This window comes from Octopus sinensis, linkage group LG14 (genome assembly GCF_006345805.1).
Source record: "Octopus sinensis linkage group LG14, ASM634580v1, whole genome shotgun sequence".
Classification (NCBI taxonomy): domain Eukaryota; kingdom Metazoa; phylum Mollusca; class Cephalopoda; order Octopoda; family Octopodidae; genus Octopus; species Octopus sinensis.
The window spans coordinates 48,418,527-48,438,096 of record NC_043010.1 but is presented as its reverse complement, the minus strand read 5'-3'; the positions used below and the strand labels follow the sequence as shown (position 1 = coordinate 48,438,096).

Here is a 19,570-nt window from a genome sequence, read left to right as displayed (position 1 = left end):
TGCAACTTTACCTAGGCCTCTGAGCAGGTATCACCGTGACAACTTTCTCTGTCATGGTCAATGTGACAATCACACACTACACACCTTCCTTCCAAGCACTGCTGGAAATATAGGTGAGCTAAAACATTAAAACTCAGTGCCCATGCACAGCAGAGTTCAAAGCCAATCTTTGCCAAGTGACTTCACTCTGCATGCTTTAACCAAGTTACTATAGCAACAGTTCAGATACTCATTGGTCAGGCCTCATACATATGTATGTATGTATATGCATGTATACTCTTTACTCTTTACTCTTTTACTTGTTTCAGTCATTTGACTGTGGCCAAGAGTACTGTGTCTGTTTTGGCAGGGGTTTTTTCAGCTGGATGCTCTTCCTAACTCCAAGCACTCTGCAGAGTGGATTTAGTGCTTTTTAAGTGGTACCAACACAAGCAAGGTTAGTTTTGGCATGGATACCCTTCCAAATGCCAACCACTCTACAGTGTAGAGAGGATGCTTTTTATGTGGCACTAGCACTGGCAGGGTCACCAAGTAACTTGCAAGACAAGGAATTTTGAGAGGGGATGGGGCATTGGAGGAGGGGAACTTGTGTCAGATGATGAAAGGTTAGAGTGTGACAAAGAGACAGAAATAGGTGTCTTGCTATAGAGGAGACATATGGTTACCTGGAGAGAGAAAGGCACAGACAGACACAGACAGACAGAGACAGAGACAGACAGACAGACAGAGACCGAGGAAGAAGGGGGGGCAGAGAGGAAGGAGAAAGAGAGGGAGTGCAAGAGGAAGAGAGAGAGGGGGAGGAGAAAAACAAAGAGAACAGAGAAACAGAAGAGAGTGAGTGCAAGAGGAAAGGAGAAAGGGAAGAGAGAGAAACGAAGAGGGAGAGAGTGGAAGAGGAAAAGAGAGGAAGAGGAAGAGAAACTGAAAGGAAAAGAGGGAGAGGAAGAGAGAAATGAAGAGTGATAGAGGGAGAGAGAGGACAAGAGGGAAAGAGAGAACGAAAGAGAAAGAAGGGAAGAGAGAGAAACGAAGAGGGAGAGAGTGGAAGAGGAAAAGAGAGGAAGAGGAAGAGAAACTGAAAGGAAAAGAGGGAGAGGAAGAGAGAAATGAAGAGTGATAGAGGGAGAGAGAGGGCAAGAGGAAGAGAGAGACAACAAGAAAGAGGACAGAAATATGTGTGCTGATGTAAAGGAGATACTTGGTTACCCAGCCAGAGGAAAAACAAGAGAAGGAGCGAGAGAGAGTGAGAAACAGCGAAAGTGCAAGAGAGAGTAAGAGAGAGATGGTGGTGAAGCACCAGGGTATACTCACTAGTAACAGGGATCAGAGCATAAATGGAATAGTAGAGTAAGAAAGAGAGAGATAAATGGTGGAAATTGCTAGGGCATACCCTCAAGGTACAGAGATCATGATATACGTGGCCAGGTATTGCCAAGAAGGCACCAGTAGGGAATGGGGATTGCAGTGACTAGTGAAAACCTGGGTATAAAGATGGGGTGGGGTAAAGCAGCAATACATTGAGCAGGGCAGTGAGGGCAGGGATAGGAAGTAGGGGACAATCATGAGAAAATACAAGGAAGAAAAAAGTGCAGTTTAGAAGAGATTTAGTTTGGATTCTAGGGGTAGGCTGTGTGAAAAGTTTATTGTTACATGTGGGTGGGTCACAATGTTTCTAGCACTCAGTTTTACTGACGTGGGTGGGTCTTCTCTAAAGCCTCATATCATCAGACATCTCAGTCCATTGTCATTTCCTCCGTGGGCCCTAACATCGGTCCTCACCACTTCATCCCATGTCTTCCAAGATCTCCCTCTTCCACAGGTACCATCCATTTTCAGCGATAGGCACTTCTTTATACAGCTGTCTTTACTCATATGCATCACATGTCCAAACCAATGCATTCTCCTCTCCTGCATACCAATATTTTCATGAACTTCACTCTTTATTTGTCTTCCTTAATCTCCATCTTTTAGTTTTCCTCTTCCATGTTTATAGATTATTCTGACAGCCACATCACAGGACACAAGGAAATGGTAAATACAGTTGCTGATCACATGGTTGATTTCTTCATTTCTAATCTTGCACAATTTTCCATTTGTTGTCAATCATTTTCCAGAATGCTTTGTTTCTAGTTAAACTTTATTATTCTTGAACTGCATGAAAATAATCTTCAACATTTCAAGCTTCTGGTTTTGGTTCATCTTGTCTACAGTTTTTTTTTTATTTTCCATTTTAAATATCAATGCCTAATCTTCTAGTATCATTCATATTTATTTCACTAAGTCATTGTTTAGCAAAAGTACTGGCTGTTATGTTGGTGAAAGACTTCGGTTAGTTTCTTACTGTATGCTTCTGGCAAGTTCTGTAGATATTTTAATAATAAGAAAGCCATTTGATGAATATGAACATCTGCAAAATACATGCTCATTTTCTATTTCTATCAAATGAAAGAATGAGTGGATGATGAATAGATGAATGAATGAATGGACGAATGAATGAATGAATGAATGAATGAATGGATGGATGGGTGGATGGATGGATGGATGGATGGATACAGCATCATCACCATCATCATGCTCATGATCATTTAACAATCATGTTCCCTCCTGGCATGGATTGGACACTTTAAGAGGATCCAGTGGGCTCAAGGACTACACCATGCTGCAGTGTCTGCTTTGGAATGGTTTCTACAGCTGGATGCCTTCCTAATGCTAACCACTTTGCAACATGTACTGGGTGCTTTTTATGTGCTACTGGCACTAATAAGGCCACAAGACTATAAAACATGAGGTTGGTGGCAGGGTAGCTTTATGCCGGGAGACAAGAGGTGAGAGAAGGAGTGGGGACAAGCAGTTTCTTGTTATATACATACATACATTTGTAATTACAGAAGTGGGAGCACCATCATCATCATCATCATCGTTTAACGTCTGCTTTCCATGCTAGCATGGGTTGGACGATTTTACTGAGGTCTGGTGAACCAGATGGCTGCACCAGACTCCAATCTGATCTGGCAGAGTTTCTACAGCTGGATGCCCTTCCTAACGCCAAAACAGAATCCAATTTCTTATTCAACTTAATCACTCACTATTTATGCCAGTTGTTATTTAACCCCAAGTCATCTTTTTTTTCCCCAGACACTGCATATCTAGACTTACATTATCTAATGTCCCTCTCACTTCAAAATGATAGGGTATACTTTTAGGAAAATCTTTTTAACTGCTATTTCTAGCAAGTCAAGCAGTCCTACAGAGGCTCCTTAACTGGTTCTATATTCCAGTGTGTTCAGAGAGTAGTCAATAGCATGCAGCAGGATGGATTCATGGAGGCACATAGCCTAGTGGTTAGAGCAGCAGACTCGCAGTCGAAGGATCATGGGCTCGAATCTCAGACCGAGCGATGTGTGTGTTTATGAGCAAACAGCTAAGCTCCACACGCCTCTGGCAGAAGGTAATGGTGAATTTCTGCTGACTCTTTTGCCAAACTTTCTCTCACTCTTTCCTCCTGCATCTTGCAGCTCACCTGCAACGGACTAGTGTCCCATTCAGGTGGGGAACCTATACGCCAAGGAAACCAGGAAACCGGCCCTATGAGCTAGGCATGGCTTGAGAAGGAACAAACAACAACAGGATGGATTCACAAGACTTTTACAGATTATATGAAAAAATTTATGCGATGTTCCAAAAGTTCGTTAATGGCTACAAGACATTTTTCAACAACAATCTCTGCACCCTGGAGTCAGTTAGTTGCATTCCTGCTCAACATGTCCATCACTCCTCTTTCCAGCAGTCATTTTGTATAACACATCAGAGTGGAGATGCATGGCTCAGTGGTTAGGCTGTTGAATTCATGATTGTAAGATTGTGGTTTTGGTTCCTGGACTAGGTAATGCATTGTGTTCTTAAGCAAAACACTTCACTTCTCATTGTTCCTGTCCATTAACCCTTTTGTTACCATATTTCTGTCTGTCTGTCTGTGTCAGTTTGTCTTTCTGTTTATTCCCACCATCACCATTTGACATCCAGTGATGTTTTGTTTACATCCCCATAACGTAGCAGTACAGTGAAAGGGACAGACAGAATAACTACCAGACTTAAAACACAAGTATTATAGCCAATTTCTTCTAACTAAAACCCTTCAAGTCAGTGCCCGAGCCTGGCTGCAATCCAATGAGGGAACTATATTAAAAATACAAAAGATAAGACCTGTGGTGCTTACTTGCTTTTGGAAGTCAGCATAGTTTCGTAGAGATTAATAAGCTCCAAGTAGCTGGTGGGTGTAATATAGTAACGGCGTTTCAAGGCATTATAGAAGTCTTCAGATATTTTCCTTGTACTAATATGCATGGTCACGCAAACAGAAGCAAGTTGCGCCTATATTTAATAAAAGGAAAATCATGATTAATTTAAACACACACACAAACATAAAATCCAAGGATTGAGGCGTAGGAAAAAAGTTAGCTTCACGCAATCCAAAATAGATATAAAAAACAACTTTCAGGGATCATAGTGGTTTATTGAGATGGAAGGATGTGGGTTTTTTTTGTATTGAAGTACGATAAACTGTAAAAAGTTCTTTCTATATTTCATGGTGGGTGGCTAAGGTTGCCAGATACGCAAATGAGAATACACAAGTTAAGGAATGGAGCAGATAAGATCCAGGCTACGTATGTTTCATAGTGATCAGAACCTTGGAAGTGGTAAATATTCAAGTGAGGTGTATAATGCAGGCTACTCGTCAGGCCAAAGTTAACTTGATTGAATGAAAGTTTACATTATTGCAAGGAGGTTAATACATGGAAGAATCGATCCCCGTGAGAATGTAAACTTTCACACCTTGCTTGGATATCTATCACTTCCAAGGCCCCATTTGCTATGAAATATATGTAGCCCAGATCTTATCATCTCTATTTCTTAACTCTTGTATATATATATATATATATATATATACACACATAAATCTTGAACAATGAGAATGAGTGCTCAACACTACATTGGTGGATAGATTTTTTTTATTCATATATTAAAGCTACCATTGGTTTCTTGTTAAGAAAAAAAGTTTATATCATAATAATTTTTCAAGCCAATCGCATGAAGGAATAAAGGCACTCAATCCATTTAGTAGGAGTTACTTGTATTATTTAAAACAGTTTGATTCAGCTCCAAAGTTTTTCAGGCCATTCGATAATCTAAGCCTAAAAAGAGGAGTTTCTGTTAGGGGTCTATGAAACTTGAAGTCAACTGTTTTAAATAATATATTACATTGTATTATTTATGTGTATATATATATATATTATTTATGTATATATATATATATATATATATATATATATATATATATATATATCATGTGCTCTATAGAAAGACTGGCCTTATTAGTCAGATTCAACACTGGCTAATGGGCCAAATATTCTTCCAGAAGAAATCAATCCTCAGATTTGAAGGACAAGCCACTAATGAGATATATATATATATATATATATATATATCAGTGGCCTGTTCCTTATACTTCGTTTTTGTATCTGGTTTGCAAGATTCTTTGTGTGAATTCATGTGTTGAAAGGAACTTTGTTTTGTCTAGGGAGAGTCATTACGCCAATAAAATTAACACATACACAGGTTCATTTCCACTCCTTTATCATTAGACTATTGGTTAAATATCTAACTAACAAGTCAATTATTTAATTTCTTTTGTTTTTGTTTGTCATATACTACTTGCAGCCTTTTCAAGAAAGAGCTCTGACTAACAAAAACGAAAGAAATTAAATAATCGATTCGTTTGTTTGATTTTTAACCAATTGTCTAATAATAAAGGATTGGAAATGAACCAGTGTATGTGTTAATTACATTGGCATAATGACTCTCCTTAGACAACAAAATTTGTCCTTTGTATGTATGTATGTATGTATGTATGTATGTATGTATATATATATATATATATATATATATATATATATATATAATTATATATATATATATATACCAATTAAGGACTGGACACGAAAAGTGGACAGTCAACATGCTAGATATAGACGTCAAATCGCCATTCTCCACAAAGAGTATGTTCTCTTTGTGGAGAATGGCGATTTGACATCTATATCTAGCATGTTGACTGTCCACTTTTCGTGTCCAGTACTTAATTGGTATATATAGATATCTTAATCTTCGGATTCTTTTTAATATGCTAGACCACTGGTTTTAATTGACTAATATCAATTTCTACCCTTAATTAATTTTATATATATATCATCATCATCATCATCGGGGAGAGTTCAGAAAAAAACAAGACGAAGACAGGTGGTGTACAAAACAAACAGATGTATTAGTATAACGCTCAGGAATAGAAAATATATATATATATGTATATATGAGTGTGTGTGTGTGTATGCATATATATGTGAAAGTCATTTACTGCTGAGTGAAATAAAGTGTTATGTTCAAGAATACAACAAACAACCTGGTTTAGGAAGCAAAACAAAACTTTTTTGACCATGAGTGCAACATCCAAAACATTAGGCCACTCAATACAGAAGACCACAAAACACACACAAAATAAATTAACAGTTTCTATATTGCTCAACTGACCTTAATGCAATTCTTTTGGTATATTGAATTCAGCAATAATGCATCTTTCAGCAAGATGCTTCAGTCCCCCTTGCCTAATTATCAAATGAATATAACCCTATAAGTGGAAGCCATGTGGCATTGAAATGTCTGGTTCCCATCATCTGTCTCAAGTTAAGTGATATCTAGAAAGGTTTATTATTCAGAGGTAAAAAGAATATTTGGAATTCATTTACTGCTGCAAGAGATAATTTGTAATTTATTGATTTCAAATACCTAAAATTGCCATCTGTATTGTGTGTGTGTGTATGCGTATGTGTATGTATGTACACATTTGTGAGTGTCTATAAGTGTGAGTTTGGGTGTACATGTGTATGTTTGTATGTATATATATATATATATATATATATAATATATCTATATACAGATATGTATGTATGTATATATGTACAAATGTGTGTATTTATACAGTAGCTGCAGCATTCACTATTTAGTAGAGTAAAAATATATTTATGAAAAATACTCCCCATAATCTACTTCCTAAGCTAAAGACCACTCCCAGCATTATTAAGTGTACTACACTAAATTTCACAAATTGACAGAAGAAAACAGGCATCCATTTTAAACAATTGGAAAGTTATATAAGAGGAAAGATAGCTTTTTGCTTAAGGTACCGAGTCACACACACCCAGTGGAGGCACGTGGCCTAGTGGTTAGAGCAGCGGACTATGTCTATATACCTACCCTCTTTGTAATTTTGGCAAATGGAATAAGTATAAAAATGAACATTGTCAATTTAATTAAAAATTCCATATGTGGCTGAAGATTGCTCTACATTTTAAAACTGATGTAATACTTACATTGTTTAATTAAATGAAGTAGCATGAAACGATTGTACTACACTACCTTTGGATATCCTTGTTGCTTATTTTGATTATATATATGTGTGTGTGTGTGTGTGTGTGTGTGTGTGTGTGTGTGTGACCACGTGTGTACCGTTGGCAATTTTTTTCCTCTGTCTTCCCTTCTTTGGGTCTTTTCTTTTCCTATGTTTCTGACAAAGAGCTCTGCTCAAAACGTTAAACCCTCCTTCTTTCCTGAGCGTCCAATAATACTATACTTGTTCCACGTCCTTGCGTTGTTGTGTTTTATCTTTGTATTTTCATGTTTGGATTAACTATATATATATATTCTTTTATTCTTTTATTCTTTTACTTGTTTCAGTCATTTGACTATGGTCATACTGGAGCACCATCTTTAGTCAAACAATTCGACCCCAGGACTTATTATTTGTAAGCCTAGTACTTATTCTATTGGTCTCTTTTTGCCAAACCACTAGGTGATGGAGACATAAACACCCCAACATCAGTTGTCAAGCGATGGTGGGAGACAAACACAGACACAATTAACAAATATATATATACGACAGGCTTCTTTCAGTTTTCATCTACCAGATCTACTCACAAGGCTTTGGTCAGCCTGAAGTTATAGTGGACGATACTTACCCGAGGTGCCACACAGTGAGACTGAACCCGGAACCACATGATTTGGAAGCAAGCTTCTTACTACAAAACCATGCCTGTGCCTATATACATATATCATCATCATTATTATTTAATGCTCGCATGAGTCAGATAATGTTTTGAGGCAGATTTTCAACAACCAGCTGGTCCTTCTGTTACCAACTCTCACCAGTTTCCAGATAAAGATATATTTCCCATGGCCAAGCATGTCTGAGAAGATTAAAAACAAAGGACACTGTTTGCATGAGGGAGAGGACTAGGAGGATGAGAGGAAGAAGACGAGAGGAAGAAGAGAGGAAGAAGGGAGGAAGAGGTTGGGGGCTAATGATGCTGGTGATATTCAGGGAAACTAACCTATTGAGAGTGGAGGCACATGGCTCAGTGGTTAGGGTGTTGGACTCATGATCGTAAGATTGTGGTTTCAATTCCTGGACCAGAAGATGCATTATGTTCTTGAGCAAAACACTTCATTTCATGTTGCTCCAGTCCACTCAGCTTGTAAGAATGAGTAATCCTGCAACAGGCCAGGGTCCTGTCCAGGGAGGAATGTATAGCAAGAGAAGCTGAGAAAATTGACCCTATGCTCCTTAGAGAATAACATGAACTAACCACCACTCTATTGGAAGTATTTGTTTAAAATATTTTGGCGATCTTTCGTTTTGACTCGAAATAATGTAAACAATGAATTCGGTGGTTTTCGTGACCACGTGTCTGGTCAACTGTCATTTGGGAAGAGAAACGGGTTGTGTGTGTGCACTTATTCGTGTTTGTGTGCATGCTTGCATGCATGTGTGTGTGGTGTGTGTGTGTGTGTGTGTGTGCTTGTTTTTCTGTGTATGTGTGTGTCTGTTCTGTTTTTATGTATTTATAAGTTGTGGAATGTAGTAATAACACACAGAGGAACAAACATGCACACACACACACACACACACACACACACAGAGGAACAAGCACGCATGCACAACCCATTAGCTTTCTCTTCCCAACTGACAATTGACAAGACAACATGTGGTCATGGAAACCACCGAATTCATTGCTTACATTATTTCAAGTCAAAACGAAAGATCGCCAATATTTTTTTTATAGAAGCGATCTTATAATTTACATTTTACAATGAATTTCATGACTGTCATATACAAAAAAAAATGGACAAAATTTGGACAAAGAATTGGTTTTGCATGAAATGTTAAAAAGAATTACGGAGATGTACTTGCATAGCAAGTAACCTGATCTGAGATTGTGTGCTGGAACGAAAACAATTGCAGCGTGGAAGGTGTTTATAAGCCATTTCAGAAACACACAAAAACCGTTAGATTCACTTCAACATTTAAATTGAATTTGTCAAATTATTTTCATCGCTTTGAGACAGTGACCTGTTCACTGACAAAATTCCATGCTGTATCCTTTGGAAACATGATGCAGCACAGAATTTTGTCAGTGAACAGGTCGTGGTCTGAAAGTGACGAAAATAATTTGACAAATTAAATTTAAATGTTGAAGTGAATCTAACGGTTTTTGTGTGTTTCTTAAATGGCTTATAAACACCTTCCACGCTGCAATTGTTAAAAAGAAAAAAAAAGAAAAAAAGACCTACACTCATGCTTTGTACAGATGAATCTGCCTCTTCGAAAAAAAGTTCAGCCACAGAATATAAAGCTTCTTCAGGCCATTCAGTGAACCAGTCAATGGAGCAACAGTTCACTAGAGATGGAAACATGCGGCATCGTGATCTAAAAGCTGTTCCGACCGGACTCATGCAGAGTACAATATGGAGGTTTTTCCTGTTATGATGGAAATAAAAAAAAAATACATACAATACAAAAATATTCCTTACTATAATAAGCACAAGGCCTGAAATTTGGTGAGAGGGGGCTAGTCAGTTACATCGACCCCAGTGTGTAACAGGTATGTGTTTCACTGTCCCCAAAAGGATGAAAGGCAAAATCGACTTCAGTGAAATTTGAACCCAGAACATTAAGGACAGATGAAATGCCACTGAGTATTTTGCTTGGTGTGCTAATAGTTCTTATTTCTTCATTGCCCACAAAGGGCTAAACATAGAGGGGACAAACAAGAACAGACAAAGGGATTAAGTCGATTACATTGACTCCAGTGCATAACTGGTACTTAATTTATCAACCCCAAAAGGATGACAGGCAAAGTTGACATCGGCGGAATTTGAACTCAGAACGCAACGGCAGACAAAATACCTATTTCTTTACTACCCACAAGGGGCTAAACACAGAGAGGACAAACAAGGACAGACAAAGGGATTAAGTCGATTACATTGACTCCAGTGCATAATTGGTACTTAATTTATCGACCCCAAAAGATGAAAGGCAAAGTTGACCTTGGCAGAATTTGAACTCAGAAAGTAACAACAAACGAAATACCATGAAGCATTTTGCCCGGCGTGCTAACGTTTCTGCCAGTCGCCGCCTTTCGTGTGCTAATAGTTCTGCTACTCACTATCTTAAAAAACAAAACAAATATATATATATATAGACCGGTTTCAGATTTTAGCACAAGGCCTGCAACTTCAAGGGAAGTGGGTTGAGTCAATTACATTGAACCCAATATTCAACTGGTATATATTTTATCAATCTCAAAAGGATGAAAGGTAAAGTCATCCTTGGCAGAATTTGAACTCCGAATGTAAAGCAGGACAAAATTCCACTAGGCATTTTACCTGGCATGCTAATGGTTCTGCTCACTCACCACTTTAATATATATATATATATATATATATATATATATTGATTAAGCATATACATCAATAATTATTCACTCCTGACTTCAAATCCTGTTAGGGTTATCTTTGCCTTCCAACTCTTCAGGTAAAGGTGCACTGGACTGTTGCCTGGGGTCCTCTTGGGTACAGGGGCCAAATTCTGATCTAAGTATGCCAGGGCTTGTTGTCAATAAATAAACATTATAGGGCTCAGTGTAATGATTTGCTTCAGGTCTCATAATGCAGCTAAGATAGCTCTGCCTTCAAGATCAATAAAACAAAGTAAACCAGTCAAGTACTGGAGTTGTTGATATTGACCAAACCCTCCCACTCAAACTTGCAGGCCTTGTACCGAAATCAGAAATCATAATAGCAACATGAGTTGGTAGAACCATTAGAGCATTTATTTTTCATCTTTTAGTTGTTTCAGTCATTTGATTGTGGCCATGCTGGTGCACTGCCTTGGAGAATTTTTAGTCAAATAAATTGGCCCCAGAACATTTTTTTTCTCAAGCCTGTTACTTATCCTATTGATCTCTTTTGCTGAACCTCTAAGTTATGAGCACATAAGCACACCAACAATAGTGGAAAACAAACACAGACTCAAAGATACACACACACATGTATATATATATATATATATATATATATATATATTTAAAAAAGGAGATGTGGAACACGAGTTGTGATATATAAAAAAAGGAAATGAAGAAAATGCTGACAAAATAATTTAAGTAAGGGAGAGTGTATTTAATTAGATGAAAGTTCTTTTTACTGGTTGCGCATTTGTTATGCTTATCAAAAGATATTTTTTAAGAGAGATAGAGTTCCTTTCTGATAGATTTTTTTCTCTTATCTATCAGAAAGAAACTCTATCTCTCTTAAAAAAATATCTTTTGATAAGCATAACAAATGTGCAACCGGTAAAAAGAACTTTCACCTAATTAAATACACTCTCCCTTACTTAAATTATTTTGTCAGCATTTTCTTCATTTCCTTTATATATATATATATATATATATATATATATATTTAAAAAAGGAGATGTGGAACACGAGTTGTGATATATAAAAAAAGGAAATGAAGAAAATGCTGACAAAATAATTTAAGTAAGGGAGAGTGTATTTAATTAGATGAAAGTTCTTTTTACCGGTTGCGCATTTGTTATGCTTATCAAAAGATATTTTTTAAGAGAGATAGAGTTCCTTTCTGATAGATTTTTTTCTCTTATCTATCAGAAAGAAACTCTATCTCTCTTAAAAAAATATCTTTTGATAAGCATAACAAATGTGCAACCGGTAAAAAGAACTTTCACCTAATTAAATACACTCTCCCTTACTTAAATTATTTTGTCAGCATTTTCTTCATTTCCTTTTTATATATATATATATATATATATATATATATATATATATATATATATATATATATATATATTATATATATACATGATAGGCTTCTTTCAGTTTCTGTTTCCAAAATCATCTTACAAGGCCCAAGACTATAGCAGAAGACACTTTCCCAAGATGCAATGCAGTAGGACTGAACCTGAAACCATGTAGTTGGGAAGCAAGCTTCTTACCACACAGCCACAAATGCAATCTTTTCACCTGGTTTATTGTTTAACATAGTCTTCAATTGCTGTTTAACATAGTCTTCAATTGCTGCAGTTAACATACACATAACCATATTAATAATTAAATGGAAGGGTTATTAAATCCGAGTATTTTTGTCTATTATTTTCAAGAATGAAATATGAATTATTGAACGAAATCTCACCGGACTAAATTAATAGCATAGTTAAGTACTAAATCTCTGTTCTGTTCTGGAATACCAACGTCTTTGGCAGCGGGTCGACAGGCGTTAATCAGTTTTTCATTATCTTCTGCTTCCAGAAGGTTTGGAACTTCTCCAGAATTTAACATATTATTTATGTCCTCCAGAAATTCTTCCATCACAATCTAATTTTAACAAATGATTAAAGCTATAATTAATAAATTTTTATACAAACACGGTTGCCTAATTAAATTCCTAAGGAAGAACTAAAAGATATGTGCATGCACACACACACACACACACACACACACATGTAACTGTGTATACATGTATACTAGTCTGTGTCTGATGTATGTGTGCATGTGTGTGTGTATACATATATATATATATATACATACATATATATATATATATATATATATATATATATATATATACATACATGTATTAGTGAAGTAAATGCATACATGTATTAATGAAGTAAATGTGCACACATGCACAAACATACAAAATACATACACACATGAAATAAGAGATTTAAATCAAAAGAACAAATGTAGCTAAGTTTCAGAAGAAAATTATAAATGCAATTAAAAATGATGTTATAAAACACTGACACATTACTGATACATATAACAAACAGCATGCCGGATAAATTTATCTGCTTTTCCTATTGGGTACTAGAAAAAAACAGACACGTGTGTAACACACTTGTCATATGAGCCAAATTAACCACATTGACTTCTTTTCGACCTAGTTTTTTTTAATTAGACATTTGAGCTTGATATCTTTTGACTATCACACCTTACGGACTAGAAAACAGGAAACCTACCAGTTCCCTGCTCCTCTTTTGTTTTTCATTTAGATATCTTCTCACATCAAATTTATCTTCAAATTAAACTTAGGCCCTCTGGGATAGTGATATCATACCCATAGCAAGGAACTGTGATTTTGCTTACTTAACCAACTTATTCTTGTGTAATTCTCTAATTGTCTTAATAAATGAGGAAGGGCTTTCTAAGTACATTCTGTTGTGTCTGGAGAGACTCATTTTCTTTTTGTGCCTTATAATGTAACACACTCACTGGTAAAATTTCCACTTATTTCTTATTTTTATTTTCCTAAAATTTTCGTTGCGTCTTGCAACCTTTTCAATAGTCTTGACTCTGTCAGTTATTTACACTGCGTTCCTTTTTGTTTGTTTGTGCATGGAAAACAGACATTAAACAATGATGATGATGATATACAGATATATATATATGTGTGTATGTATATGTATGCTTGTGTGTGTGTGTGTATATATATATATATATTTGTAAAGTGGTTGACATGAGGAAGGGCATCCAGCTGTATAAACCAACCCAAAATAGAGTATGGAACCTGGTGCAGCCACTGGTCTTGGCAGTTCCTGTCAAGCTGTCCAACCAACAGCAGCATAGAAAATGGACATTAATGTTGATGATGATGATGATGATGATGATATACTCACACACGCACACACACATATACATACCTGGGTATCGTTAAATAAGAAGACAATGTTTTCACTTTTGCACCCAGCCAGCTCATATAACTTTTTCAAATCATCACGGAAAGCCACATAATCATAGCCACGCCTAAGTTCAATCTGAAAACACTGATAACCACAAATATGGGCAGCCAACCTAGAAATAAGAAGAGACAGAGAGAGTGCAAGAGAGATAAAGAAACAAAATTATAGTATTCTTTTATTCTTTTATTCTTTTACTAATTTCAATCACTGGAATGTGGGAATGCAGCAATGCTGTGGTACAACATTCATAGATTTTAATTGATAATATCAACCCTAGCAATTTGTCTAATACAGTGATCCTCAACCACTTTTTTGCCTGTGGACCCCTTTGGTTTCCATTTTACTCAACTGGACCTCCATAAGCCATTGACTGTTTAGAAAAAGTCCCATTATATTTTGAAAATTAAATATTATTAGGAATTGTATTAAAAAATTGTTAAAATATTTTGTGTGTTGAAGAAGTATAAGGAATTTATTGCACATAAATTTCAACAGTGAAATCTTATGTGGACCCTGCAAGGGCCATCTGGACACTGATTGAGTGCCACAAGTCTAATACATCTTTTATTGATCTTCTAAGAATGAAAGGACAAGTCTTCTTTGGTAAAAATGTCAAAACTAACTATCATAAGGTAATTTTGCTCACCACACCAGTTTTGGTCATTCCTTACCAATACACACACACACTGGTGGAAGCACTCTGTCGGTTACGACGATGAGGGTTCCGGTTGATCCGAATCAACGGAACAGCCTGCTCGTGAAATTAACGTGTAAGTGGCTGAGCACTCCACAGACACGTGTACCCTTAACGTAGTTCTCGGGGATATTCAGCGTGACACAGACAGTGACAAGGCCGGCCCTTTGAAATACAGGTACAACAGAAACAGGAAGTAAGAGTGAGAGAAAGTTGTGGTGAAAGAGTACAGCAGGGATCACCACCATCCCCTGCCGGAGCCTCGTGGAGCTTTAGGTGTTTTCGCTCAATAAACACTCACAACGCCCGGTCTGGGAATCGAAACCGCGATCCTATGACCGCGAGTCCGCTGCCCTAACCACTGGGCCATTGCGCCTCTGCACACACACACACACACACAGCAAGCCAAGCTTCCACATTGTTGCATTTCAGAAGGGTCATTATGCCAATAATAAATGACACACTCATTGGTTTTATTTATTAGTCAACTGGCAAGCTGGCAGAATCATTAGTATGCATTTTGTCCGTCTATTCTGAACAAGGTTTAGTAAATGGTTGGCCTGGGACTATAGTAGAAGGCACTAGCCCAAGGTGCCACACAGTGGGACTGAACCTCAAGCTAATTAGGTTCAAAGTGAGCTTCTGAACCAATTTTTAATGCTGAGCTCAATTTTTTTTCACACACACAAAGATAACAGGGAAAAAACATTTTGACTATTTCTGCTAAATCAATATATAAGCAATAGGTCTTTAGTGACACCCTAATTACCTCATGGATAGTAATATGTCCATAAAAACTTTCAGTAAGTCAGTGATATGAAGAACTTAAGGAAAGAATGAAAGAATGAAAATATGTGGTCTTTCTATGTAAGGAAAAATATAAATTCCAGTCACTATATTTTAATTGACAAAACTCATTAATTGTACAACAGGGATACATAAGTCTAAGTAATTAATGTTACATATAGCATTGAATAAAATATATATGGGTAAAGTCATATTTAACACAGTCAAGAGTATTCGGACATGATAAGACCTTCCACTGGAGAAACAGTCCTAGAAGAAAATTTTACTCCTAGATATGTGTGAAAACACATTTTGGGCCGTGAATAATGTCACTGGATCATAGGATGCATGTGTTTCGACATCTTTTTGCTTCATCAGCTACAAGTACCAAGTCTGTCATTCACAGCCTGAGAAGAATAAAGTTCTTCTTATTAAACAGAATACAGTTTGTTTGCCGATGTGCGTAAAATTGGTTAAGCTAGAATTAAATAAATAAGGTCACACAAATAAGTTTTACTCATGTAAAGTCACATTTAGTATGTTTGAGCACAAAAATATTCTAATCTTGCAGAAATTTAAGACAAATATTATATAGTTGCTTACTTGGTCAGAGATTGCTTGCCAACACCACCAACACCTACAAGTAAAGCATTGCCTCGGTTCTGTCTGATAATCCGAATAATACGAGAAATATGGGAAATTGCATCAGTGAAAAAGACCAACTTCATTTCTTTGGGAGATTGTAAATTGAAGTCATCTAGATACTGTGGTAAGAGAAAATTTTTTTAATGTTTTAGTGAAGTAGGAATGGTATATTGTAAGTAAGATATGTTTATGCAAAGATGAAGTATTTTCTTTAATCCTTTTGATACTAATCCCACCAAGACCATCCTTGGGTCTATGGTATAAACTTAGAGTTTTAAAATGATCTCAGTTAAAAACACCCTCCTAAAATTTCGTTTAAATTTATGTCTCAAACTCCTGTGAAATAACGGCAAAATTCATCATCATCATCATTTAACAACTGTTTTCTATGCTGGCATGAGTTGGATGGTTTGAGCAGAGCTGGCAAGCTGGAGATCTGCTCAAGTTCTAGCCTGATTTGGCATGGCTTCTACAGCTGGATGCCCTTCCTAACACCCACCACTTTACAGAGTGTGCTGGATGCTTTTATCTGGCACCACACAAACACTTTTATGTGGCACCAGCATGAGTGTTTTTTATGTAGTGCCAGTACATGACTCTTGCAGGTGATAAAATTATAGGCTGATCTAGAAATACAACTACTTGGTGATGTTTCCTAAAAATGGTTCCATTGACCCCAGTGCTGAACTGGTATCATTTTATTGACACCCTACCACCAAAAAAAAAAAAAATTTAAGACAAAGTCAACCTCAACAGAATTTGAACTTGATAAGTACCAGTTGAACAGTCAATCTTATCGACTTCCCCCTCCCCTCAAAATTACTAACCTCACGCCAAAATTAACATGTATTATTATATGTTCTTTTATCCATGCTTGTAAGGGTTGTATGAGTCTTTTTCAGTACAGTATATTTACCACCTGCTGCAGTCCTTTATCATTCGCATAAGGATAAGGATTGATCTTCTGGAATCAACCTTCACCACTTCTTAAGTTTGACTGTTCTCAACCACAGGTTCCTTCTGCTTAGATTGCTAGATATTTCTTTAGTCACCTGTTATCCTCCATATACATCACACGACAAGCAATAGTTCACAAAATTATTTCAACAATTCACACAATGAATGCTTGAAACTTATATTCCTTTCATCTTAGGGTAAAGATAAACCCACCAGTTAGATATCACCCTCTTATATGATTATGGCAAATTCCAAATCCTAGTATTTTCCTATTGATGTTGTCAGCATTTTATAAACAGCTTTATTAACAGTCGTTAGACTGTCAATAAAATCATGGGATTGCCACACTCGGGCACTGCCTTGAGGAATTTTAGCCAAACAAATCAACCTCAATACTTATTCTATCAGTGTCTTTTGCCGAACTGCTAAGTTACAGGGACATAAACAAACCAACGCTGGTTGTCAAGCAGTGGTGGGGGACAAATGCAGGGACAAATGCAGACACAAAGACACACACACACACATGTCAGGCTTCTTTCAGCTTCCATCTACAAAATCTATGACAAGGCTTTGGTCGGCCCAAGACTACAGTAGAAGACACTTGCCCAAGGTGTATCACAGTGGAACTGAACCCGGAACTATGTGGTTGGAAAGCAAGCTTCTTACCACACACCCACACCTGCACCTATGAAAACGAAAACAAACTTGAACCAATCAACAAAACTCTACAAACTTGCTCAACCTGCAAGAAATATCAGATAAATCTCCCTTGGATGTGTTAAACATTGTAGTTCTAAGTCACTTAAAAAGATGGGACAGGATGGTCGCAGCAAGAATGTCTATGATCATAGTTTTGTTCAATTAGCCATGGCTTGGGGATGAACAACATCATCATCATCATCATCATCATCATCGTTTAACGTCCGTTCTCCATGCTAACATGGGTTGGACGGTTCGACAGGGGATCTGGGAAGCCAGAAGGCTGCACCAGGCTCCAGTCTGATCTGGCAGTGTTTCTACAGCTGGATGCCCTTCCTAACACCAACCACTCCGTGAGTGTAGTGGATGCCTTTTACATGCCACCGGCACAGGTGCCAGGTGAGGCTGGCAATGGCCATGATTGGATTGGTGCTTTTTACGTGCCACTGGCACAGAAGCCAGTTAAGGCGTCGCTGGCATCAGCCATGTTCAGATGGTACTTTTTACATGCCACCGGCACAGAAGCTAGTCTAGGCAGCACTGGCATCGGCCACGTTCGGAGGGTGCTTTTTATGTACCATTTTATTATTTTTTTTTTTTGCTAATAACTTACTCTTAGTTTTAACTCTATAAATACTAACCTGCTTGAGACTATACCTAGTTCTATGATACAAGCCCTTACTTTTTAAGTGATCTATATTAAAACCTTCCTTCAAAATTTCATCTCAACTTATGTTCCAAATGCCAGCTCAATGACAAAGTTATTTTACAAAATACTTCATTATTTTCAAAATTAATAAAAACAAGTGCATAGTTTTTTTTTTTAAATTGGTAACAAAGGATTTAAAGATTATTTATTTAAAAAAGAAAGAAAAAGACATTAACCTGTATCAAAATATTTTTCAATTTTTCCATGTCTACTACTTGTTTATAAACACGTTGTGCAAGTGGAATCCCTATACGGAGGTAGTCACCAAAAATGATGGGCGTTTTCATTAAGTCTTCAGCTGCTACTATCTGAATGAAAAGAGAAAAAAGTAACTTATAAAAATATAATGATTTCCAAATGATAGAAATAAAATAATTTAAAAAAAGCAATAGTCAAAAAATCCACTACTATTTTTTGTTGATCTCACAGATATCGGACATATTGTTTGATTGAAATATTTTCTTGTCATTTTTATTCAAAATTTCCAGTTAAATTCGTAGTATAATATTTCTGGAAACAGGAATAAAATTTCATACAATGAATCACATACCGGAAAAGTAATGAAATCCAGTTTGTTTCAGTTAAGATGTATGTACTTTATCATGCTTTATCATTACAACAGTCAAAGCTGAAGTCTTATTCAAAGCAGTATTTTGTAGTCACTTGTCTGTAGCCAGTTTACCTCGTTTTTATTTTTTTATTTTATCTTGCAGATTACCACCTTCTTAAAGGGGTTCCTGTGTAAAGCTAACTACACGTTGACAGAATTCATAAATTCTTTTTTTTTTTTTTTTAATATTTATTTCAGTAAAATTTTATCTTACATTTTCAAGAACAAATTCAATTCAAAACTCTTCAGAGATTTGAATAAAGAAGACTTTTAAAATGTTTTTGAAGACATGTTTTTCCTACTTCTATCATTTCGACAACATTAAAA

General features: G+C 36.5%; 1 protein-coding gene across 1 annotated transcript in view; it reads right to left on the bottom strand.

The window, feature by feature from the left end:
- The window catches only part of LOC115219341 (dynein heavy chain 6, axonemal-like), a 349,247-nt gene that overhangs the window by 148,368 nt on the left and 181,309 nt on the right, over positions 1–19,570 (bottom strand). Inside the window, exons 48-53 of the mRNA XM_036509002.1 lie at positions 18,810–18,941; positions 16,227–16,387; positions 14,105–14,255; positions 12,595–12,776; positions 9,679–9,865; positions 4,217–4,371 (exon numbers count right to left, since the gene is read on the bottom strand). Of these exons, the coding sequence (XP_036364895.1) occupies positions 4,217–4,371; positions 9,679–9,865; positions 12,595–12,776; positions 14,105–14,255; positions 16,227–16,387; positions 18,810–18,941 (968 nt within the window). The remainder of the gene's footprint in view (positions 1–4,216; positions 4,372–9,678; positions 9,866–12,594; positions 12,777–14,104; positions 14,256–16,226; positions 16,388–18,809; positions 18,942–19,570) is intronic.